This window comes from Ovis canadensis, chromosome 20 (assembly GCF_042477335.2).
Source record: "Ovis canadensis isolate MfBH-ARS-UI-01 breed Bighorn chromosome 20, ARS-UI_OviCan_v2, whole genome shotgun sequence".
Taxonomy (NCBI): Eukaryota; Metazoa; Chordata; class Mammalia; order Artiodactyla; family Bovidae; genus Ovis; species Ovis canadensis.
In genome coordinates, this window is record NC_091264.1 from 64,128,683 (window position 1) to 64,155,415 (window position 26,733).

Sequence of the window (26,733 nt, forward strand, 5' to 3'; positions counted from 1 at the left end):
AAGACAAGAGGAACTCAGGGAGGATGGGGAAAGGAGAGGGTGTCAGTTTTCCCAAGGCTCTAAAAAAATTATCAAAATCTTCAGGAATAGCCAGAAGACCCCAAACCACAAAAATACTGCTGAGAAGGGAAAAATCACAAAGAGCCACGAGACTCCAATGGACCACGATCTGTGCAGGCGGGAAGCCAGCGGGCGTGGATGGATGCGAACGGAGGAGCCCCAGCACCATCGGCAGGGGCCCTGGAGAGCACGGCAAACCCACAGGGGGCTGGCGGCAACCTCTGCACACTCACCCACGGGTGAGCGCGGAATCCAGGCCGGGGCTCAGGGGCCTGGGCTGGCTAGGCCCTCGGAGTTCCCGACACCGAGCCGGCAGAGTTCCTTCCGCCGAGGGAAACTGCCGGGGACCGGCTAAACCTTGAGCAGACGCGGACAGCTGGGGCAGCGGACAGAGGAGGTGCAGGTGAGAGCTGATGGCGAGGATGCAGGGCGCAGCCGGGTCTCAGGAAGACCAGGGTGCCGACGAGAGGGAGCTCAGGGCCGCGCCTTGAGAAACCCTCTCCTGACCTGTGCTCCCCTTCCGGAAGTGCAGAGGCTACTTTTAAATGAAAATGAACAGCAGAAAAAGGACGGTGGTTGAATCTCACACAAACGTATTACAAAGAAAAAAATTAAAGAATAACCCTACAAAGCAATGAAAGCACACAGAAAGACATGCTCTTGAAACAGATAAGTGTTCCCTAATGGTTCCAAACAAACCAAAAGCCACTTCTCTGCAATGGTAGGAGGGCTGAGGAGGTCATGAGGACACTCGTAACATTTATGAAACACGCACTGGAGAAAAAAAATTTAAAAAACTACCTAAAGACAGTAGGCCAGCAAGTTTGGAAAACTCAGCAGTGGCCACAGGACTGGAAAAGGTCAGTTTTCATTCCAATTCCAAAGAAAGGCAGTGCAGAAGAATGCTCAAACTACCGCACAATTGCACTCATCTCACATGCTAGTAAAGTAATGCTCAAAATTCTCCAAGCCAGGCTTCAGCAATACGTGAACCGTGAACTCCCTGATGTTCAAGCTGGTTTTAGAAAAGGCAGAGGAACCAGAGATCAAATTGCCAACATCCACTGGATCATCAAAAAAGCAAGAGAGTTCCAGAAAAACATCTATTTCTGCTTTATTGACTATGCCAAAGCCTTTGACTGTGTGGATCACAATAAGCTGTGGGAAATTCTAAGAGAGATGGGAATACCAGACCACCTAACCTGCCTCTTGAGAAATCTGTATGCAGGTCAGGAAGCAACAGTTAGAACTGGACATGGAACAACAGACTGGTTCCAAATTGGGAAAGGAGTATGTCAAGGCTGTATATTGTCACCCTGCTTGTTTAACTTACATGCACAGTACATCATGTGAAATGCTGGGCTGGAAGAAGCACAAGCTGGAATCAAGATTGCCGGGAGAAATATCAATAACCTCAGATATGCAGATGACAACACCTCTATGGCAGAAAGTGAAGAGGAGCTAAAAAGCCTCTTGCTGAAAGTGAAAGAGGAGAGCGAAAAAGTTGGCTTAAAGCTCAACATTCAGAAAACGAAGATCATGGCATCTGGTCCCATCACTTCACGGGAAATAGATGGGGAAACAGTGGAAACAGTGTGAGACTTTATTTTTTGGGTGTCCAAAATCACTGCAGATGGTGACTGCAGCCATGAAATTAAAAGACGCTTACTCCTTGGAAGAAAAGTTATGACCAACCTAGATAGTGTATTCAAAAGCAGAGACGTTACTTTGCCGACTAAGGCCCGTCTAGTCAAGGCTATGGTTTTTCCTGTGGTCATGCATGGATGTGAGAGTCGGACTGTGAAGAAGGCTGAGCGCCAAAGAATTGATGCGTTTGAACTGTGGTGTTGGAGAAGACTCTTGAGAGTCCCTTGGACTGCAAGGAGATCCAACCAATCCATTCTGAAGGACATCAACCCTGGGATTTCTTTGGAAGGAATGATGCTAAAGCTGAAGCTCCAGTACTTTGGACACCTCATGCAAAGAGTTGACTCATTGGAAAAGACTCTGATGCTGGGAGAGATTGGGGGCAGGAGGAGAAGGGGATGACAGAGGATGAGATGGCTGGATGGCATCACGGACTCGATGGACGTGAGTCTGAGTGAACTCCGGGAGATGGTGATGGACAGGGAGGCCTGGCGAGCTGCGATTCATGGGGTCACAAAGAGTCGGACACGACTGAGTGACTGAACTGAACTGACCTAAAGACAGTGCTTACAGAAGCCAGTTCATTCAGTTGCTCAGCTGTGTCGGACTCTTTGGCTTCCCTGTGTTCCTGGAGCTTGCTCAAACTCATGTCCATTGAGTCAGCGATGCCATCTCATCCAGAAGCCAGGGAAAGGGTTAAATCTCAAAAATAACAACCCTAAGGTCTAAGAAAGGTAACTATGTGTTTCCTTGGCTTGAGGACACTGCCTAATCCCCAAAGTTATGGCTGCAGAAATGGTGGTGGGAAAAGACCAGACCCTTAATAGTTGAAGGTGCCAGGTACGAGAGTTCAGAGTTGGGAAAGCAACTAGAAATTCAGGGGTTTTAGACAGCACCAGCATCGTAGAAGGAGCAACGCTCAAATCTGGAGCATAAAATGCTGAAATCTCTGGCTGACAGCTGAACTACATATGCTCAAAGGAGCCCACCAGTGGCCTGGGAAAACAGCAGTCAGAAACCAGTAAGGCGTTTCGTTTGAGGAGGAGCATGGTGCCAGATCTGTGAATGGGATGCTCTGTCCCAGCTGTGCTCAGCTTGTAGAGGCTTGAGACGTCAAGCACAAAGCCCAGACCTGGCAGAGCAACTAGAACCCAGGGAAACCCCAGAAGAAAGACCATGTAGACAGCAAGGCCATTTCTACCTGGATGGTAAGCCAACGTCCAAATCCTGCAGGCCTGGGGAGCGAGAATGAAGAAACATCAAAAAGGCAAGAACAGATCAGAGATGTAAAATGCCTATCAAGGAAAAATGAAGTTCATAGCTTGACTCCAAGCATTTATTAATAACTGCTATAATATTAGGCTGGTGCAAAATTAATCATGGTTTTTGCTTGTTGAAATCTGCCATTTGATACTGGAATACATTCTTAAAATGATGTATAACATAACCACATTTAATGCACCTTTCTTGCTTTATGCTTTCTTTTCCCAATGATTTCTAATTTGCTGTTTATCTTATATTTACTTTAGGCTATGGAAACTACATTATTCAAAAAGCAAATTCGAGCGATTTTTCTTATGAGAGTTCAAAATGGGTTGTAAAGCAGTGGAGACAACTCACAACACCAACACATTTGGCCCAGGAACTGCTAATGAATGTACAATGCGGCGGTGGTTCAAGAAGTTTTGCAAGGAGACGAGAGCCTTGAAGATGAGGAGCGTAGCGGCTGGACATGCAAGTTGACAATGACCGACTGAGAGAATGTTGAAGCTGATCTTAAAACTACACGGGAAGATGCTCAAGAACTCAACATCAACCATTCTATGGTGCTGGGCATTTGAAGCACATCGGAAAAGGTGAAAAAGCTTGGTAAGTGACAGCCTCGTGTGTTAAGTCACTCAGTCATGTCTGACTCTTTGCAACCCCATGGACTGTAGGCGATCAGGCTCCTCTGTCCCTGGGATTCTCCAGGCAAGAATATTGGAGCAGGCTGCCATCTCCTTCTCCAGAGTGCCTCATGAGCTGACCAGAGGAAAAAACACCCATCGTTCTGAAGTGTCATCTTCTCTTTATTCTGTACAACAACAACAAACCGGTCAACAAAGTGATCGGATTGTGACATGCAAGGAAAAGTGGATTGTACAGGATAACCGGCAACAACCAGCTTACTGGCTGGACTGAGAAGCAGCTCCAACGCACTTCCCAAAGCCAAACTCACACCAAAAAAGGTCCTGGCCACTGTCTGGTGGTCTGCTGCCAGTCTAATCCACGACAGGATTTCTGAACCCCTGCAAAAGCATCACCTATGAGAAGTATACTCAGCAAATTGATGAGATGCGCCAAAAACTGCAAAGCCTGCAGCCGGCCCTGGTCAACAGAAACAGCCCAATTCATTCCCACAACAACCCGACTGCACTCGGTATAACCAACGCTTCAAAAGCTCAACGACCTGGGTCACAAAGTTTTGCTATCCACCATACTCACCTGACCTCTCACCAACCAACCACCACCTCTTCAGGCACCTTGACAGCTTTTTGCAAGGAAAATGCTTCTACCACCAGCCAGATGCAGAAAATGCTTTCCAAGAGTTCAATGAATCCCGAAGCATGGATTTTTTACTTTATTCCTGTGGCATAAACAAACTTATTTCTAATTGGCAAATGTGTTGATTGTAATGGTTCTTGTTTTGGTCAATAACGATGTGCGTGAGCCTTGTTGTTTAGCTGCTCAGTCGTGTCCAACACTTTGTGACACCACGGACTGCAGCACGCCAGGCCTCCCCATCCTTCACTATCTCCCAGCGTTTACTCAGACTCAACTCCTAGTTACAATGATTTGAAATTCATGGTCTGAAGCCATAATTATGTATTTGCACCAACCTAATAAAACTCCAATAATCCTAAGAATGCCACAGTCCAGGGTCACTATAATATGTCCAATTTTCAACTAGACAAGCAAAACCACAGCAAAGAGTGACCCACATGCAGATAAGAAGACAGTCAATAGAAGCTGGCTCCAAGTGAGCCTGGATTTGGGATTTAAGGCCACCAACAAACAGTTAAAAGACTTGGAACAGAGAAACAAATGAACAAGACAAACAGTAAAATGAACTCAGCAGACGGACTGAACAACAAGCAGACGCTTTCTTCTAACATCTGCAGTGGTCCTGAATACAGAAGAGTCTGAAGGCAAGAGGGGACTGAAAGATGAGTGGAGTCTTCAATACGTGTGACCGCAGGAAGCAACACGCTAACTGGAACCCAGCAGAGAAACGAAAACCATTTCTGAAGATGCCTGAAATATCCACCAAAAGCTCAACAGACCTTGAACAGAATAAAGACAAAACTACTGAGACACATGTTGGTCATAGCGCTAAAAGCCAAAGATAAAAGCTTGAAATCAGCCGAAGGAAAACGACGCATCGTATACAAGGAAACAAAGACAATAAAGGTGAGAGCGTGCACTGACGTCTCGTTAAGAAACTGTGGAAGTCTGAAGACACTGGAACCAAATATTCTAACTGCCAAAGAAGGCCGGGGGCGGGGAAGCAAAAACAGGAACAAAAGAACTGTCAACCAAGAATTCCAGTATCCAGCAAAACTGTTCTTTAAAGTTGTGGGTGAAACGAGGACATTTCCCAACAGAAAACAATTTATCACAAGCAGATGTGACTATAAGAGATGCTTTAAAAAAAAAAAAAAAGTTCTCTTGTCTGAATGGCAATCACACTAGGTGGTCACTTAAATGTGCAGGAAGAAACAAAGCCCGAGACAGCCACTGCGTGAGGACACTAGTCACACGTTCCACATCCACTCATTCAACCAAGAGCGGGTTCAAAATGTTCAGGGAAAAAACTTCCACAAAGTCCCCAAAAGCAAAACTTGAATTTGTAACACACTGGCCACCATTTACCTAGCACTTACACTATTAGACATTATAAGTCATCTAGAGATGATTTAAAGTATACGGGAGGATGTGCACAGATTATATGAAAGCACTACATCGTTTCACATAAGAAACGAGTATATGCAGACTTGGTATGCGTGGGTGTCTTACAACCAGTTCCCTATGGACACTGAGGGATGACTAGACATATATACATAATATATATAATATATCATTTCTTAGCTTCTATGAAAGATGACAACTTAAAGCAAAAATTACAGCATTACCAATGAGTTTACAAGGTATATACACGTAACATACGGCAATACTGAGGATACAAGGAGGAAATGTAAATACACTACAGGAAAAGCTATCTAGGTGAAATACATATGATGCTACTACCACAGGGAAGAGGGAGGAAACGGAAATATACTACTGAAGAAATTCTGGGTTTCACCCAAGGTGATTCAATACCAATAACTAACTAAATTGGGATAAAGCCAAAATGCATTTTGCAATCCCCAGAGAGCAACTACTACACACCCCTCAAGGGAAAAAAAAAAAAAAGGCAATGAAATATAGCTAGAAAACCAACAGAAAGATTAAAATGAAAAATTTAAACTTTGACAAACACAAAAACCAAAAAAGATAGTGAATTCATAATCTAATTCAACGCAAAATTTCAGATGGTTCCACTGATAAATTCTAGTAAAACTTCATAAAGAATCAAAACCAACTTCAGAAAGTGAGAGAAGGGAATGCTTCATAACTCTTTATGATACGAACATAATTCTGACATGAAACAAGGAGAGGAAACTATAGGCCTATTTTATTGTATGAACATAGGGACACAATTCCTCAAGGCAGTAACAAAGATTAAAAGGACCAAACACCCTCACATCATCCACACACTCAGATCAAAAGTATATCATATCCACTCTTAGACTCACAGTAATAAAACTACAGAACTATCATGGGTAAGAAATCTTAAACCACCAGAAACTCAGATGACTTATAAAGAAAAGAGCAGATTTTTCATTGGCTGCAAAGCTCATAAATTTTAACTATCAACCAATAAAATCTATTCACAGCTAAAAAGTCATTAACAGTGACAATAGTAAGGTTATCTTTAGATGTACAAATGTCAAGAATTTACTATCTCAAATCCTTGCTAAAATAATTAAAAGATGTAATACAGTCTACCCCTAAATACATATTCAGGGCAACTGAAACTATTCACATAAAAGCTTCTACATAAACGTTCACTGCAGGATTACTCCTCACACACACACACACACAGATACAGAAGTAACTCAAATATCCATCAATGATGAATGAATAATCAAAACGTGGTTCAGTCACAAAACGGCATATTATTCAATCATAAAAGAAACAATATACTCATACATGAAAACATTATGCTAAATCATTAGCATATTAGAAAAGAAACCAGGCAGAGAAACCACATATTGTACTGTGACTCCATTTACCTGAAACGCGCAGTATAGACAGACTGACAGAAATTAGATCAGTGCTTCCCAGGGGTCCAGGGGTCCAGGGGTCGGGGCTGACAGCCAGTGGGTATGGAGCTTCCTCCTGAGGTGTGGAAATGTTCTGAAATTAGGTAATGGCAACATGAGTACAGAAATGGTATGGACCTAACAGAAGCAGAAGATATTAAGAAGAGGTGGCAAGAATACACAGAAGAACTGTACAAAAAAGATTTTCATGACCCAGATAATCACAACGGTGTGATCACTCACCTAGAGCCACACATCCTGGAATGTGAAGTCAAGTGGGCCTTAGAAAGCATCACTACGAACAAAGCTAGTGGAGGTGATGGAATTCCAGCTGAGCTATTTCAAATCCTGAAAGATGGTGCTGTGAAAGTGCTGCACTTAATAAAAGACAGCAAATTTGGAAAACTCAGCAGTGGCCACAGGACTGGAAAAGGTCAGTTTTCATTCCAATCCCAAAGGCAATGCCAAAGAACACTCAAACTACCGCATAATTGCACTCATCTCACACGATAGCAAAGTAATGCTCCAAATTCTCCAAGCCAGGCTTCAGCAGTACATGAACCATGAACTTCCTGATGTTTAAGCTGGATTTAGAAAAGGCAGAGGAACCAGAGATCAAATTGCCAACATCCGTTGAATCATTGAAAAAGCGAGAGTTTCGGAAAAACATCTATTTCTGCTTTATTGACTATGCCAAAGCCTTTGACTGTGTGGATCACAACAAACTGCGGAAAATTCTGAAAGAGATGGGAATACCAGACCACCTGACCTGGCTCTTGAGAAATCTGTATGCAGGTCAAGAAGCAACAGTTAGAACTGGACATGGAACAACAGACTGGTCCCAAATCAGGAAAGGAGTACGTCAAGGCTTCATACTGTCACCCTGCTTATTTAACTTATATGCAGAGTACATCATGCGAAACGCTGGACTGGAAGAAGCACAAGCTGGAATCAAGACTGCTGGGAGAAATATCAATAACCTCAGATATGCAGATGACACCATCTTACGGCAGACAGCAAAGAAGAACTAAAGAGCCTGGTGATGAAAGTGAAAGAGGAGAGTGAAAAAGTTGGCTTAAAACAACATTCAGAAAACTAAGATCATGGCATCTGGTCCCATCACTTCATTGCAAATAGATGGGAAAACAATGGAAACAGTGTCAGACTTTATTTCGGGGGGGGGAGGGGGGCTCCAAAATCACTACAGATGGTGACCACAGCCATGAAATTAAAAGACGCTTACTCCTTGGAAGAAAAGCTATGACCAACCTAGATAGCATATTAAAAAGCAGAGACATTACTTTGTCAACAAAGGTCCATCTAGTTAAAGCTATGGTTTTTCCAGTGGTTACCTATGGATGTGAGAGTTGGACTATACAGAAAGCTGAGCACCAAAGAACTAATGCTTTTGAATCGTGGTGTTGGAGAAGACTCTTGAGAGTCCCTTGGACTGCAAGGAGATTCAAGCAGTCCATCCTAAAGGAGATGAGTCCTGAATATTCATTGGAAACACTGATGCTAAAGTTGAAACTCCAATACTTTGGCCACCTGATGTGAAGAACTGACTCACTGGAAAAGACCCTGATGCTAGGAAAGATTGAAGGTGGGAGGAGAAGGGGATGACAGAGGATGAGATAGTTGGATAGCATCTCCGACTTGATGGATATAAGTTTGAGTAAGCTCCGGGAGCTGGGACGGACAGGGAGGCCTGGTGTACTGCAGTCCATGGGGTCGCAGAGAGTCAGATGCGACTGAGCTGACTGAACGTGAGTACAATTGTGTGAATATACTAAAAACCATGGATCTTTACACTTTAAAAGGAGGAATTCTATGGTATCCAAATTATATCTCAAAAAAGAGAAAAATGGAAAGAAAGTGAGGGGCAATTCAGGAACAAAAGTCAGTCCACATACTAGGGAAGAGATTCAAACTTGTGATTTTTTTAATTGGTTTATTTTTAAAAGAGAACAAATACTAGATAATAATCTTGATCAAGTGGAGGTGAGGTTGGAGACCTCAAAGAATAGTGAGCCATGTCCTTTATGCTCTCAAGGAAGACAGATAAGCGTATTGCATGCATATCCCATTTCTGGTACACTAAAAAGAACAGAAACATTCTCAGTGAGCATAAGATGCAGCGCATAGATATACTCAAAAGGTAAAGAATACAATGTCCCTGTCACATTTCAGAAGAAATCACTCAATGATTTGATCATTTGGATTAACAGTTAAGTAGATTCTAAAGAAAGTAATGGCAACCACAAGGTAGACAAACAATCTGTATCTTCCAACCAGAAGAATGAATAAATACCCAATCCATACAGAAAAACCTCTCAAACCAACAAATGACTGGGGAGGGGGGGGGAGGATAAAAGAGCAAACATTTTAACAAGCCCAAATGGTTCAGAAAGCATAACACTAAGCTCATAAAAGACCTCACACTGAAGTTTTAAAAATCTTACTATATTTTGCTATCAAGAGACACTTTTAAATAAAACCAGATTTTTTTTAATTAAAAAGGAAAAAGATATGACTAGAAAATACTACCCAAAACATGTCAGTGTAACAACATATAAAAACAAATTTGAAGGAAAAAATTCATTAAAAGAAACACTACACATTGCAGGGTATATAGTCAATACTTGATGAACACCTGACTGTTTACACATACACATTACAAATACACAGAACTCTGAACCAAACAAATCTTGAATTTAATCCCTTTTATAAGATCACAGAAGGAAACCTCCAGAATTAAAATTTCATAAAGACCATTCTCTGGCCACACGGTAATTCAATTAGAAAATACACAGTAAAGGAATATTTTCACCTTAAGAATATTTAAATTTAAGTACATTTAAGTACTCAGAAAACAGACAAACTCCTTGGGGCTGTAATTTTTTTAATAGTTTTTTTATTTTAAAACATGAAAAAAAATCCTAATCAAACAAACAAGTTAATTTACTTTAAATAAATAGAAAAATCTAAAGACACTTAAGGTTTAAAAAAACAAAACTTGTATGATGTGGCTAAAGCTGCGCTTACAAGGTAATTTTATAGCCTTCATTAAAGAACAGCATGAGCTATATGTTCAACTCAGTAAGCTAGGAAAAGAGCCAGAGAGCAAAAGAACGCAGAAGGAAACCAAGAGCAAGCAATAAGGCGGAAAGCAGAGAGAAATAATCAATAAAACAAAAAATGGACTCTTTTAAAAAGAATCAAGTGAGATAAACTATTTGTAAGAAAAAAGCACAAAAAACCAAAAGCATGTCCAAGGTATATAATCACAGATCCAGTATGTATAGGTTTTTAAATATCCTAAAATACTCTGATATAAAAAACTTCAGGCTGCAACTGACTTAATAGAAAGCACCAATAAATCAATACAAGGTAATTCTCTAATGAATAATCAAATAGCTCTTCCATTTTAAAAGGAAACAGAAGTTCAGATGATTTTATAGACAGGTAAAAATTTCAGAAACAGAAAATCAAAACAGAAAAATCCAAGAATTCAGCAAGTGTTTCATAATCTAAAAAAAATAATAAGTTGGTTACCTTTCTTTCAAGGGACTATTACAACACATAAGACAATACAGTATAACTAGTGTTTATCCCAGAAATGCAAGGATGGCTTAACATCAGATAATACATTAATATACATTAAAATATTCAAAGGAACGAGGGGCTGAAATGACAATCTGTAAGAAATGCAGAAAGCACATCCCATACGATTCATTAACCATTCAGGATTAAGAATTCCTCACATGCTAGAAATAAGAGAACTTCAACCGGATTCTTTTTTAAAAAAGGTATCTTAGCAACTATCTACCGCTTTTCCTTAATAATAAAATTTTATAGAACTCTCAGAATTTAAAGTAAGAATCCTTGTTTTTATAACTGATACTCAACACTGTACTGATGGTCCCAGCCAAAGTAACAAGGTTAAGAACTAACAGGTATAAACTTGAAAAGAAAAAAATATACGATCACCCCTATTTCCACAGATGATTTTCTACATATAAATCCAAAAGCATCCACTACGTTTCCAAATGAGATAGTTCAACAAGGTGGCTAGACACAGTGATGGAATATAAACAGGCTTCCTATGCACAAATTACTAACTAGTTAGAAAATATAACTTTCAATAAATCTAAGAAAGGCTGTGAAGAACTTTTAAAAGTGAGTAATAAAACATTAGTTAAGAACCAAAAGGTGGGGAGGGGTGAGAGAGAGGCGGCTTCCACACCCCCCCACAACCCCACCCCCCCACCCCCTGATTCATTCATCTCTTCCCATTAGCTCCTCCCCAGCATCATACAACCCTCTATAATCTCTATCTTAAAGCAAACAAACTCTGGAGCCTACCCAGCCCTCCTGGCTCCCTTTTGGAAACACTGGTCCTGAGAACGGCCTCCGTGTCTCTTTTCCCACGCTCTCAGGAGCCCGAGCCAGGTGTAGCCCTGGACTCCCCCACCAGCCGCTGCCAAACCTGAAGGTCAATCCCAGGTCGTCCCCGCGGCACTCAGCACAGTCGTCCCCTCCTTGGAACGCTCCTCACCTGCTTCCAGCGCGCCGCCGCCGTTCTCCTGCCCACACCGCTCGAGTCTCCTTCCCAGCATCTTCACCCCCCCGCCCCGCCAGCTCTATGTAGGAATGTTCGCAACCTGCGACTTTCACGGCTCTTCTCCACCCACACTCACTGCCCGGGTGCCCTCCCTCCCCGGCCGTATGCCGTGGCGCCTGACGCCTCGGTCGTGTCCGACTCCGCGACCCCGCGGACTGTAGGCGGCTGCTGTGCCCTCCTCCAGGAAATCTTCCTGACCCCGGGATCGAACCCGAGTCTCCTGTGTCTCCTGCACCGGCCGGTGAGTTCTGCTACCACTGCGCCACCTGAGAAGAACCAGGTTTACCCAATGAAGACGTACTAAGTCCGAGTCCAGGTCAGTGAGGGGAATCGCACCAGCTCCGCAGAGGCGGACATCCCCCAAAAGCACCTCCCGCCGAAGCACGTGCCCTGCACGCTAGGCTTGCAGCGCCGCCGGGCCGCCCGGCCACGCCCGCGTGTCTAAAACGCGTCTCAAACTTAACGCGTCCAGAACCCAATTCCCACTTATCCACCCCCTTAGATCTCCCCAGCGATAAAACGCAAGCCGAGCCCTGAGCAGTCACGCCTGTCTGAACAACTGGCCGACCCCATTCTCCGAGTGACGCAAGCCCGAAAACCCCAGGTTCTTTCCGCTTCTTCTCCTTCCGTCACACCGGACACCCGATCCTCGAGTCAGGCGTGCTCAGCTCCACCTTCGACACAGACCCCGGGGGCAATCACTCCTCACTACTCCACCCGCCCCCCGGGTATCAAACGCCAGCATCTTCTGCCCGAGCAACTGTGCCCGTCTTCCTTCCTCCCTAGCCCCGCCCCAGCTGGTTCTCCCTATATACCGGCACCCAACACAACCCTTTAAAAATGTGAATTTGAGTATGTCACCCCTCCCAAGGCTCCCCGCCTCAGTAAAGACCAAACTCAGAGTATTGCGCACATCTACAAAGGGCCCCCGCTTGGACCCCAGACCCCGACCTCAGGTACCAGCTGTCTCTCCAGCTCCAGACACACCCGCCTCCAGGGGCACTCCTTCCTTTTCAAGCCCCAAACGTCACCGTATCAGTGGGGCCTTCTCTGACAATGAACATGAAACGAGCCCCCCGGCTGCCACCCCACTTAGCCTACCAGCACCACGAGAGGCTGAGCACCGGGTAGGACTCGCCCGTCGGGCCCACTGTGCACCTCCAATGCCACCGAGGGACCCACGCGCGCAACCCCGGCCGGGAAGAGGAAGAACGCGCCACCAAACTGCTGAGCCATCTTTCAGAAAAGAGAACAAGGTCACCCTATTCGGCAGGGCAAGTTTCCCAGGCTTATTATAAAGCCGACCAATTAAAAGAGTCAGGTGTGATCATGACGAGACAAACATCGGGTAAACAGGAGAAACTGGCGGACGCGTGCACACACACGGAAACTTCACACACGGCAGAGAGGCAGACAGGTCGGGGAGAGGGTGACCGGTTCAACAAGCCGAGACGGCAGACGACCCGCAGCTGAAAGACAAACCAGATCCCGGTGCACACCATGAAAATCAGCCGCAGGGCTTTCTCACCATAGGACACAAAACTTTTGGATGAGAAGATGACAGTGATCTGGGGATAGGAAGTATTTGCTACATGAGAAATGAAATGAGGAAGAAAAACTTGATTAAAATGTAAATTTTCATTAACTTTGTGGGTGAAATACGTATGTTACGGATTTTTAAATCTTTTAAGAGCGAGGACACACACAGATATTTACAAGACGAATAACAAAAAGTAGGATTAATTACAAAGATCTTCAACAAGATCAGAGGTTCCACTTGCCCAGAATTTGGCCCAAAAGAGAATTTGAAAGTGTGCGGGAAACCGCTTTTGACTTACAGCATATCACCACCTTAACTCACTAAAACTTTATAGTTTTGAATTACTCTGATCCTTTCTCAGATTCATTTTTTGTGGATTTTCATTCATTTTTTCTTGAAAAAGTAAAAAAGAAAAAAGGAGAAAAAAATGGACCGATTAACATAAAAAGGTTTTTATAGCATGATACACAATTCCTTCAGTGTTGACTTCTATGTGTCTTCTGAACAGCATGGATAGAATTCTGTGTTTATGAAATAACTGACTTGTAAATGCACCCTTCTATCTGCATTCATGCACAGAGCTGTTCCTAACGATGGGCCTCTACGGTTTACGCTAGATAACCTGGGTGTTACAGCAGGGGATGCTTTTTTCCCCCTTTGACTTCCACCTTCTTTTCTCCTTAGACACGGGCAGAGCCTTTATGTAGAAACCGTGAGTAAGGTGATGAGACCATCAAATTCAAAGCACTTGCCTGCCAAACGAGCGTCAGCTAATTCAAGTAGAAGTGACCTTAAGAGACCAAACTCTTTATTTCAAAGAAGCTGTTGACAACACCAAACATTCTCGGGTCTTTTTCCTCTTTTAGGATTGCCCTCCGACAGCCTTTTGAATATCCCCCATGGCGCCAAAAATCCACAAAAAATGAATCTGAGAAAGGATCAGAGTAATTCAAAACCATAAAGTTTTAGTGAGTTAAGTTGGTGATATGCTGTAAGTCAAAAGCGGTTTCCCAAACACTTTCAAATTCTCTTTTGGACCAAATTCTGGGCAAGTGGAACCTCTGATCTTTCTTTTCATCAATGTTTTGTGCTTCGTTATAGCCACCTGTTCAACCTAAAATCCTTGGTGATATTCAAAAACTGTTATCTGTGTTGATGCATTAGGTTCATGCTCCTGGCAAATTCGCTTAATCCCATACAAAGCCGGTTCATTCTCTACCCTATAATTAGTCACTAGTTCTAGGTCCATACAAAGACTTCCACGCTGCTGGGCACAGGAACTCTACCGGTAATTCCCGGGAGCTCCCAGGAGCCCCACGAGAAAATGTTGCTATTTCAGTCACATCTTCTCTACGTCTGCTTAGTGATCCCAAGGATGGAGACCGTGGAGAGAAAGGCAAGTGAGGATGCTGGCTGGGATCCTGCTTGGTTTTTTATAATCAAACCACCATCGACTGTTGTCATACTACAAAGAGTGCAAGAAGTAAGAAACCCTTAAAACTCCAGTCCTCGTGGCAAGAACAGTCAGTGGACTCCTTTTGTTGTTGAGGTGTGGGCTAGCATGTGTCTTAGAGAATAATCTCTAACACCTTAACATAAACCCTAACTCACCCGGGGTAATGCCTCCCAGACTCTAAGAAACTTTTCTAAAGCTTGCAAAAGATCTGTGTGTGTGCTAAGACGCTTCAGGCGTGTCCGACTCAGAGTGACCACATGGACTGTAGCCCGCCAGGCTCCTCTGTCCATAGGATTCTCCAGGCAAGAATACTGGAGTCGGTTGCTATTCCCTCCTCCAGGGGATCTTCCCAACCCAGGGATCAAACCTGAATCTCTGTCTCCTGCACGAGCAGGCAGGTTCTTTATCACAGGCACCACCTACATATACATAGACAGTATTGGCACATCACAGTTAACTGATCATTCAAACTCAAAGAGTTTTTTAAGGTTTAAGCAAGCTTCACATTTAAAGGGTATCATTATAAACTCTCTTGAAGAAATTTTTCAAATGCCACTTTTAACAAACCCATAAATCATTTAAGAATGCTAACCAAATAGCTCTTCACTAACCCCTGCTAAGGTATATGGAACACAGAGAAAAGTAAACCTCCCCACAGGTTCGCCGCATTTTTTTATCATTACTAACCTCTTACACGTAACAGACAAGCAGAAACCTGACCGATGACCCATCCTAGACTGATAATGATGTCCAACCGGACTGAGAAGTCGTCTCCCGCTCAGGACAAAACCTTCCGGGAAAAGGGGAGGGACGACAGATACGCAGCAAGCAAAGCTGGATTCAGTTCAGAAGCTGGTTTGGAAAAACAGAGCGAGGCTACTGTTCACTCAGTTTTCTCATTACTTCTGTGAACAGTTCAACGCTGCATCGCCCGACGGGGCAGGAGGAGCAGAGCGCAGCAGAGCAGCAGGCAGGAGGAGAAGACCTCCGCTCCCGGCCGCTGACCGGGGGAGACAGAGATCAGAGGAGAGCTTCGGTTCCGAGCAGACCCTGCCGCCACACCTGGGGCCACCAGCCTGCAGTGCACACAGCCCCAGGAGCCCACCTGCCCCCACACGAGGCTCTCAAGCCCCTTCCTCCCCAGGCAGCGGGTGCTTCAGTGGGACTCTCTGGGGCTTCTGTCCCCGGGGGTATTCAGGGGAGCCTTTGGGGGAGGCTCATCAGACCACACAGCCGGGCTGGCGAGAAAGGAGGGCTGGTCGACCCCAGCATTCCCCCTGGCTGGGGACGCTACTGTCTCAGAAAGCTCAAGGAGGAGCGGAAGCCAGTGGTGCGGGTAACTCCGAAGGGGGCCTTCTCCCCTGTCTGTGCGGATCAGCTGTCTGCGCTGACCGCCTGTATACATGGAGAGGGGAGGCTCCCCAAGTCTTGCTCTAGGCAGCACCCCCACCTCCGCACATGCTGCTCCTCCCTCAAGAGAGATCACACGACAGTCATACTTGTTGCTAGGAGTGCAAAGGGTACACCCGCGAGGGGAGAGAAGTCAGAGGACTAAGTCCAGGGGGTGGGGGGACCAGAGAGCCAGGGCCGCCTCCTTGGGACTCTGAGGCATCAGGCAGGTCGGGGGGTTCCCTTTGAACTGCATGGATGAGAAGTGAGGTGAGTCAAGGGGGGCAGCCGGACGCCCACTCGCAGAGCTCCAAGTGTAGCGACAAGCCAGAGCCTGTCTGGGTCAAGGGCCTCCAAGGGCTCCTTGCAGACGGAAATCAGGCTGCAGGGACCAACCTTGCCGAGGGGACGGGAGATGCAGGATGGAGGGAGGGAGGAATGAAGGACAGAGCCCGGGAGACAGGACGTTTCCTGGGGGCTCCGGCCAGCCCAGGGTCGGGAGGTGTGCAACAGGCGGGCCCAGCGCCAGCAGCCCGCTCCTCAGAGAAGCAGAGCAGGAGGCAACTGTCCCTGCACCTTCCTTCAACACCCAGACAAGACTTCAGATAGAAACTAAATGTCTTTCCAACATCAAGGGTACAAACAAGGGCTGAAACAAGATTTCTTAAATTGTTTATCGGTGACTCAGTTCAAATATTTTCATTCACATTTCACTAAAATCATCTAATCCTTCTGCCACCCAGCGCCGTCACGGAAGAGGACAGGGCGGGTCCCTGCCCTTAACCCGGGGTTAAGAGGATGGTGAGGAGATGAACAAAGACACCAACTCCCGGCTCGTCTTCCTGAAGCATCAAGCCAGCCCAAAGATTTATGGAGCAGCATTAACGGGCAATTACTCTGAAAACACTTGTCAAGCCAAAGATCATTCCGTGCAGCACACTGTTAGCTCCACAGAAGTTTCCGGAGGATGAGAGGATTCAAAGCCAGGTGGGGTCTGCAACCCCTTCCCTCCGCGCCTGATGACGTTTGCTCTCTCTCCTCTGCCATCAGGAATCCCTGAGTGGGACACTTTGGAGAACGGACCACAGAATTAAACTGAGCTCTGTCGCTTACATCCCCAAACTTCTTACAAGTCATTTTTGATCGCTCTTTTCCACCCAGGGCTTTTCTCTCTGTAAACAGGCTCTTCAGCAGCTGGAGGGGCTCAGGAGTCCCTGTGATCTGTGACTGCAGGTGCCACGCCAGGGTCCCTCTGCAGCCTGTCTCGAGAACACACTTCCTCAGGTCAGCTCGCCTGCCCTCAGCGGCTCCCTCTCCCCTTCCAGCTCTCTGCTCCTAACACACTAAGGAAGCCAGGGAGCCCAAGCGCATCGTGCCGCAAATACAGGCGATCGGCCTCCAAGAGAGACCTGGAGACCTGGTTGTCTGTGGTGTGACAACCTGTTATAGTCAGGAGCACTTCTGCCTTGGTTCTCACATTCTGAGCAGCTGAGGCTTCCAGATCAGTTACATGCTAAGACAATCTGCCCGCAACTCTGGGCTGCTCTGAACTCCCAACAGTCATCTACTGATGAAAAACATTACCATTGTACCCAAAGGTATTCGTGACCTGCAACCAACCAGGGGTAGGGAAGCAGGGTGGTCAACCAACAAAGGCTGCAAACTGCCACCCTCTTGAAAGCCTCACACGGCAAAAACAAAAAGTACAGATGCTTCCCAAAAACACTGGGCTAACTTCTCCAGCTACTACTGGTTAGACCCCCCCCCCACCCCCCCTACACACTTTTCAACCGGCGGGTAAACATAAATGCTGTGGCCAACATTTCAAATACTCTTTCCAGGAACACACTTTTCCTTCAAATTATTTGTATCAAGTTTAGAAATAACTTTCCTCCAAAACACCATATGGCTTTTCAAACAAGACACCTAAATGCACAATTCTCACATATATGGTATAATTTCAAATAATGCAACTTCAGTCACTATAACATTTGTATTTCAGCTGAAAGTCGGCAATTATTAATGGCTCACCATGTTCATACCCTCAGATGCACTAATATAAACCCAAAAATAGACAGCCCATCTTTCCAGGAGAAAATATTCATCATATTTAATACCTAGAGAGAGTCATGCACTGTTGTTACTTGCTAAATCATGTCCGACTCTGAGACCCCCATGGACTGTAGCCTGCCAGGCTCCTTGGACTCCGTGGCATTTTCCAAGCAAGAACACTAGAGTGGGTTGCCATTTCCTTCTCCAGGGGATCTTCCTGACCCAGGGATCCAACCAGCATCTCTTGCATGGCAGGTTGGTTCTTCACCGTCTGAGCACGTGGGAAGCAATGCTTACTTGACTTACTTATACGTTACTTACTTATAAGTAATGCTTAAGCAAACACAAATGATTAGTAGTGTCAAACAAAAAGGAAATGAATGAGTCACCCAGAGTCTGAAGGGGAGGGAGTCTTCCTGCTAACGGTGACCTCTGATAAGCTTCTGAATGAGGATGGGCACTGGGGCTGCCCAGCCGGTGAAGCCACCGTGTACTGGCACCACAGAGGGTAGGAGAGGGGTGGCGGGGGTTGCAGAGGTGGACCAAGCAGGCCAACTGCTGTGGCTTCACCGGCTCCAGCCAAGCCCACAGGCCAACCTTAGGTGAAGGTTGATAAGAATCAGAATCGCGTGTAGAGCGGGAAGGCAGAGCGAAGGCACTGTACGTTATGTTTCAGAAGCACTCGCTGTAAGTCGTATGTCCATCTGCATAAACAGTTACCCCTGAAATGCAGTTCACACTTTCTCTGCATTCTATCTTTAGATAAACCTTAAGTATTGGCTCAAGCTCTTGATCCGAGATACCACAAATTCCAAATCAGAACCGTGTCTTCAGATCCTGGCGAAAAAAAAAGCAAACAGGTTTCCAAAAGGCACTCTCACTGCAAAATAACTAGATCATCAATAAAATACAACTCTTAACACCTCCCTGGGCTGGCGGTAAGCAAGGAAAATATCCAAGAGCCCCAGGAACTTCCTCCAACCCAAACCAACCGTGAGTCAGTCAGTCATAATAAAAGTAGACAAACACCAAAGAGGAAGAAAGCCAGCCAGACTGATGAGGATGGGGAAGGGGAGGACCAGAATATTCAGAAACAAAAAATACAACTTAAAATGAAAGACCCAATGGACGAGTTAATTGATGATTAGAACCAGAAGTGAGACCCGAGGACACACCCAGAATGCAAACAAAACAGAGACAAGGAGATGCCTACAAGAGAGTTAAGACGGGGATTGTGAAGGGGGCAGAGTTTAGAAGCCCAGTGGGATCAGATGATAAGCCGGCCAACAATCTTTCAGAACCCACAAGACACAAATCCACAAGGAAAGCACAACATACATCAAGACAGTCAATAAACAGGAAGTTACAGAGATACACTGTAACAAGTCTCCAGAACACCAAAGACAAGGAGAGGATCCCAGAGCCACCAGAGGCAGAAGGCAGACCTCCTCCAGGCTGACAACCTCCTCCTCAACAATAATGGGGAAGCCAGAGGGCACAAGAGCTTCAGGATGCTGAAGGAAAATGCTCAAGCAACTGATTCGATTCTAAAGAAAAATGAGGGCAAAATAAAGACAGTTCCAGGTAATCAGAAAACCAGAGGCTTTCCCACCAACAACCCCTCACTTGAGAAATCTCTGAAGGATATACTTGAAAAAGGGGGCAGAAAAAGAGAAGGAAAAAAAAAAAAAACAGGAAAGTTCTGAGATAAGACTGATAATCAAAGAAACAGGCAAAGATGCAGGTGAAGCTTACCAAATGCTGTCTGTATGGAGCAGCAAGGTTCTGCTTGGTGAGATTTTGTGCACACAGGCTGCTGAACACTGGAGAAGAACAGCAAGTGAGTTCTGGGGTGGATCAGTGCTACAGGACCTGAAGTCCCTGCATCATCAAAAGTGGAGCTGAAATACTAACTGCAGGCTTCATGGATGGAGAATCCCAAGAAGAGCCACTTACAGACTGCCAGCAGCATACAGCCTCACACCGGGTCACGAGGCCTCAGCATCGCTTCACCGCAGGCTCTGGCTGAAGCAGAGCAGAGCCTGGCAAAAACGGTGTCAAAGTGGCCCAATGCAGGGGTGTGAAACCCCGGTCTCAAGAACAAGTTTGATTCTCTTCTGGGAGTCCTAGATCCCTCTGAGAAACAGAAAAAAGCTGCTGATCCTCTTCCCCAGAAAAACACTTAGGACTTGAACAAATTTTCACACCAAAGCAAAAGACCTTCCCCAGACATGGGTCCTCCCAGGCCTTGATCAGCTCAAAAAGCTGGAGAGTTAAGTCTGTGTGGGAAACAGTCAAGTTAGGCGTTCTCCCCATCCCAGGCTTAAAACCACATATGCCAATGAGGGGCTGAGTGTAAAAGGAACACCTGGGCATCAAGTCTGGGGAGGAGGAATCTGGAGGTGAATCATTCCTTTAATTCACTGTATCATTAAAACATAATCCGACCATCAATACAACTACTGTAAAATCTGAACTGTGGGAAATAATGACCACAAAAGAATTCTCAAAGACAATCCACACCAACCTTACAACCTGGTGGACAAGTACGCCAAATGACAGAGACAGAAAACAAGACATTCCAGAAACCGCCCTTAACCTCACGACTGAGTAGTTTTAATGCCCCCTTCCTGGAACGACTCGGTTAACCAGGGGCAACACCATAAAGAGCCTGAAAAATGGACTTGTGCGCCCACCTGGAGCTCAACTTCTGGGAAGGCACGTCCCGATCCCTCGGCGTTGTCGAGAAACAGGCCGGTGCAATCTGGAGGTTTCCAAATCCACCCTTAAGAAGGAAGGTGTGTAAAGCAGAGATTCTGGTCTCCATTGAAACACAGCAAATTGCAAACTTAGGGTTTAGGACCCAGAATCTGCATTTTAATAAGACCCACGACGATGCTGTGGTGAAGACCCCTTACGAAAGCTTGACTCAGACCCGGCTTTATATAGCTCAGACACTCAAAACTTAATGAAGCATGTCCTACGTATCATGAAAATACATTCGGTGGTTAAAATCATTATAGGGCATGAGGCGTCTTAGGTACCACAGCAAGAACAGAAAAACTTAAGTACACAGGAGCTGGAAGCAAATTCAGAGCAAATGCATGGGAGACGTCTCCATCCTCCCCGACCAGGCAAATGCATAAATACCCTCAGCAATTCACATTTAACAGACTGTGTTAATTTTCAAAACACACACACGTGACTCTACCACCACACAATCAATCCCAGCAAATAACTCTATTTTAGTTTTTTTTAGTTGGAGGAAAATTGATTCACAATGTCATGCTGGCTTCTGCCCTACAACAACGTGACTCAGCGCGTCCCTTCCCTCTTGACCTTCCCTCCCACCATCCCACCTCCCTAGGCTGACACAGAGCCAGGGCCGTGCTCCCCGCGCCACACAGCAAATCCCCACTAGCTGTTTTACATATGGTACTGTCTGTATTTCCAAGCTACCCTCAATTCATCCCACCCTCTCCTTCCCCCACCGTGTCCACAAGTGCGTTCTCTCTGTCTGCGTCTCGGCTGCTGCCCTGCAGAGAGAGGTTCCTCAGTACCATTTCTCTAGATTTCCTATATGTCTGTTTAATGTATGACATCTGTTTTTCTCTAACTTACTTCACCGTGTAAAACAGACTCTAGGTTTTCTCTTTTCTTATTTCAGGGATCTCAATCTTAAGAGCCAACAAACCACACACTACAGATGCTGGTTCATCTTGACCAACGTTCATGGAAGGTCTCCTGACTTTTGTGACTTCCACCCAAATTACACAGACAATCTTCGTTATAACTGTGCTTCCGGTCCGTGTACAGAAAAGTCTTGCAATGCACAATCTTATCCCAAAGGGAGGAGAAAGACTCCAAACACTTAACTCTCCCCCAAATCCTGATTGTCATTCCAAACTAACCAACCTGAAGACATGTTTTACAAGCCAGATATAATTTCATTCTTAAAAGCTTACTTCCATTTTTGATTGCCTGAAGCACCCATGTGTTGGATAAATATTTTCTCAGAAGGCCAAGAAGAGATAACTGAGGTCCTCCTGAAATTTAAATTGGCCATTACTCTAGTTCTCAGGAGGAGAAAAGCCCACATCCAATGAGAAAAAGAATGATCAAGATAAAAGAATACTGTTTCCATCGTTTTAGAGTCTTCGCTCAGCCCACCTGAACTCAATCTGATGGTTATTTGACCACTAGATAAATTAAGATCCTCTGGAGTTCACGGTTTTCTTTGGTGATAAACTCAATTCACTTGACACTGAATGAAATCTCAAAGGAAGAAACTCTGCTTTCAGGGTGTGAGCTGGCGGTGGCTCTTTTTAAGAATGGAAGAAGATAAAGATGTTTTATAGGGTAACGTTACCAACTGCTCTGAGATGCTAACGTTACTCAGGCTTCACTCTTCTCTGAAGCAGTGCTCATCACTTCCATTTCACAGATGAGGAAGTCTGGGGGAGATTCAGCTACTTAAGATATACAGCTCTTCCCTTCCTGACCCAGAAGGGAAGACTGGAACCCACACTTCTGGCTCTAAAGCCTAGCGCTGGGATAGGGGTTAGAAGCCCTTTAACTGCTCCATGCCCCACCCTCCATCTCCCCAGCCCCGTGCAAACCCTGCCTCCAGAACAGCTGACCGCTAAAGCTGAGGTCAGCAAACTAAGACCCACAGGCCTGATCCAGCCCACCGCCTGTTTTGTAGAATCCATAGGTTAAGACTGTATTTTTTTTTCTTCACATTTCCAAGTGATTCTTTTTTTAAAAAAGGAAGACAATTACATGACATGTAAAAATTATATGAAATTTGAATTTTCCCACCCTGTGGATGCTTCTGACAACAGCAGAGCTGAGCAGTGGTAACAGACCACTCGGCCTGCAAGGTCTTGGGTATTAACAACTAGCTGGTCCTCTACACAAACTATGTGGGTCCCTGCCCTAAAGGATGCCTGACTTCTTCTGTAGACTATAAACTTCGCAGGATGGATGAATGCAGAAAAATCTGCCTCCCCTGATCCTAGCTGCTGGAGACGCAGCGGGTAAATCGACTGCCCCTCAACCAACAAGCGCTCTCAATGCTGGAAAAGGCTGACGCTGCTTCCCCCTCGGGGGGCTGTTCTCTTCTGCACTTACGAGGCTCGGCTACCGTGACCATTTCACCACTGACCGAGGACAATCACTTCAGAGCAGAAACTGTGCTAAATGTCAGAGGCCTCATTTCTTTTCAGGTGAGAAAACAGAAGTTAAGGAACTCACCCAAGTTCAAGAGGCTACGGCAGACGCAGAAGCCCTGTTCTTACCATCCCAAGTTACTTCAAAAAGCAAGACTCTGAACTTCCTCTCTGTCAACATATCCCTGTGGAATTGTGGAGGTGGAGCCCCAAAAGAAACTTCGACTTCGATTTAAGCAGAACTGGACAAGACCAGGCAACTGGTGCTCCAGGAACTGGTTACTAACGTATCTTGGTGCTTCCCACACCGTTCCCCTCCCCACCTGACAAGCAGCCAGGCAGATGCAGTGTTTACTTCAAACAACTGCCTCACAAGGAATATTGCCTTGATTAACCCAGGACAACTCTATACCTTTAGAAACAAAACCAGACCTCAGAGAGGCATGTTAGATCAGTTAAAACACAATAACAACCATCTCCTTCTGAGCGCGCTCTCTGGGAACGGTGGGTCTGCTTTACACGTTTTTTTCATTTAAACTTCACATCTCTACGAGGGAAGCGTTTGATTCCAATTTTACAGATTGAGGACACTGAGCTTTCAAGGTTAATTTGCTCAAGGTGATGTCAATAACTAGGTTTTCGGCCTCCAAATCCAGGCTCTCAATCGCTACACGCAGGACTTTCAGATAAACTTGCAATCCTAATATAGACACACTGCTGCCTACAAGTAAAGGAGAAGTGAGAAAACGCATTGGGAAAGACACTGACCACGTTATTGACTGTCACCTCAACTGGACCCCCTGCAACACCTTTCCCCAAAATCAGAACTCCAAATGATGAGCTCCACTGTGCAAGTGGGTCGTTTCTCTGCGACGTTCTTCATTCTCCCGACAGAAGCTCTTGGGAGGCACAAACCATTCCCATCCCTCGTCCCTCCCTGGCTCCCCACGGAGCGTCCACAGGGCAGGCATTCAATGACATGCTCTACGAACGACAGCTCGGCACAGAAGGTGACTTATAAATGAATGCTGCCACCAGAGCAGAAAGCCTGAAGATACAGGATAAACAAAGAACTAAATCTGGTTCATAATGCACTACTGGTCAAAATGCTGTCTCCAGAATAATTTGTGACATGTGAGATACAACTCAGGTATAAGGTGCTGCCCTCACCCAACACTAAGGGAACAAGTGACTCGACTGTGTATTTATAACCTCAAAAATGAAGGAAGCATGAACATTCAGGCCTAAAATCCTCACCAACAGTCTGATGTAGAAACCAAAACCCCTCTTGCCCTGGTGCTATGTACTCTCCCAGCTGTTACGTCTCAGCCTCTACTTCCGGGCCTTTTCCCAAACACCACTTTCTTTCTTAGAAAGAATGGAAGCTTGAGAACAGGAGATTTTTTTCCCCCCTTCTTTAGTACCCTAAATGGGGCTTCCCAAGTGGCTGGGGTAAAGAATCCTCCTGGCAATGCAGGAGACTCTAGTTCAGTTCCTGGGTTGGGAAGATCCCCTGGAGGAGGAAATGGCCACCCACTCCACTATTCTTGCCTGGGGAATCCCATGGACAGAGGAACCTGGTCGGGTTGCAGTCCACGGGGTGGCAAAGAGTGGGACACAACTGAGCCCAAATGACCCAAGACAGCATCTTGAATACAGCAGGGCACAGCCAGCGTGTAAAGGACTTGAGCATAATGGCGCACTTTCAGCCAGCCAAGGTACTCCGACCATGTACCATGTCGGGCAGACCACGGATTCTACGGAAGGCAGCCTCCTCCAGAGAACTTTCGCACAAAAAGTTGCTAGAAGGCCAGAACGGATGGTAACACACAGCCGCACGCTGTGCCAAGGGCGGTAACGCACCGGCAAGAGGGGACACCTCGGAAGACTCAGCCGGTTCTCATTAAGCGATCGCGGGGGGCCAAAGGAGCTCTACTCGTTACAGACGCTTCCTTACGTCCCTAAACATCCAGGTCCCTGAACGCATCGGAGGTGAACCCACGGAGTATCCACAAGTGAAGTCTCTTACGAAGCTGTATTTACAAACACGCACCCGAAAGCAAAGAGTGCTCTCCAAGCGTCCGCACTCCCCAGGAAGTCGACTTTGCAACGAGTCAAGAAGTTACATCGGGGCGCACAAGACACGCCTGGAGATCCAAACCAACAACCACACCGCTCCAAGTCGACGCTGGCAAACCCTTGGCCCAGAACTCGCGGTTCTGACGGGGGCCCCCTTCTCGAAGCTCGCACCACCACGGCGCAAAAATGAATGACGGTTGGAGCCGCGTTAGGTTTAAATTTCCTGGCTCCGGCCACAATACCAAACCTAATTAGAGCATGCGGTCAACGCTCGGCCCTCTCGGCGCGGTGTCGGGCAGCGCTCGGGTCGGCAGCAGAGTCGAGAGACAGTCGCACTCGTCCCCGCGCCCCCCCCGCCCCACAACCCCGCAGGCGAGAGCCCCCCACCCAGGAGTGCTCCGCCGGGCGCCCCCACGCCCCGCCGCCAGCACTCCAGCCCCGTCCGCGGTCCGGCCCCGCGGCCGGGACGCCCCCGGCCCGCAAACTCGGGCGCGCGCGCTTCCGTCCAGCAACCCGCGGCCGGGGCGGGGGCCGGGGGAGGGGAGCTACCTCGTACAGCTCCTCGGAGGCCATGGCGGGCGGCGGGGCGCGCGGCGCGGGGCAGGGCCGGCGAGGCGCCGAGCCGCCGGCGGCCCACACTTTGTTCCAGTCGGGTCCCTGCGTGGCCTGCGCTTCCTGCTCCGCGCGGCGCCGGGCGGGCGGGCGCTCACTCCCGCCGCTGCGGGCCGCCGGCCGGGTCGGTGCGCAGGAGCAGCTGCGCAACGCGCCCTCCGCGCCGCGCTCACTCCGCGGCGGGCCGGCTGGGGCTCGGGCTCATCGCGCCGCCGCGGGGCCGGGCCGGGCTGGGGCGGGCGCGGCGGCGGTGCACGGCGGCGCGCGGGCTCCGCGGCTCCCCCTCTCCGCGGTAGTGCAGAAAGCTTCCTACTTGCGGCCGAAAAACCTGCCCCGGCTACTGAGCATGCCCAGTGCGGCCGCCCGGCCCGGCCGAGCCGCGCTCCGGGTTTTCGGGCCGCCCGCGCGGGGTGGGGGGGGGGCGGGGCGGGGCGGCCGGCGGGCGGGGCGGCGCGGGGAGCGGCGGGCCGCGCTGGGGCTCAGCGGCCAGGCAGGCGGGCAGGAAGGGGCGGGGCCTGAGGCGGGGGCGGGGCCGCGAGCGGGGGCGGGGCCTGCTCGCCCCAGGGCCCTCCGGAGGTCGGGCAGAGCCGCGCGCCCGCCTCGACGTGGGGGGCGTGGCCGCGGCGCGCGTGGGAGGGGCCTGATCGCCCCAGGGCCCTCCGGAGGTCGGGCCGGCCGTGCGCCCGCCTCGACGTGGG

General features: G+C 47.2%; 1 protein-coding gene across 3 annotated transcripts in view; it reads right to left on the bottom strand.

Annotated features, from left to right (window-relative positions):
• CDYL (chromodomain Y like) overlaps window positions 1-26,519 on the bottom strand; it is a 96,642-nt gene extending 70,123 nt beyond the window's left edge. Inside the window, exon 1 of one of the 3 annotated variants that reach the window (XM_069564369.1) lies at window positions 25,973-26,519. In XM_069564369.1, coding sequence (XP_069420470.1) covers window positions 25,973-25,996 — 24 coding nt within the window. In that variant the 5' untranslated portion in view covers window positions 25,997-26,519. Of the gene's footprint in view, window positions 1-7,082; window positions 7,207-25,972 lie in introns of those variants that run through there. The other 2 variants (XM_069564371.1, XM_069564370.1) reach the window with 2 other exon arrangements.
• Between the last annotated feature and the right edge of the window lie 214 nt (window positions 26,520-26,733).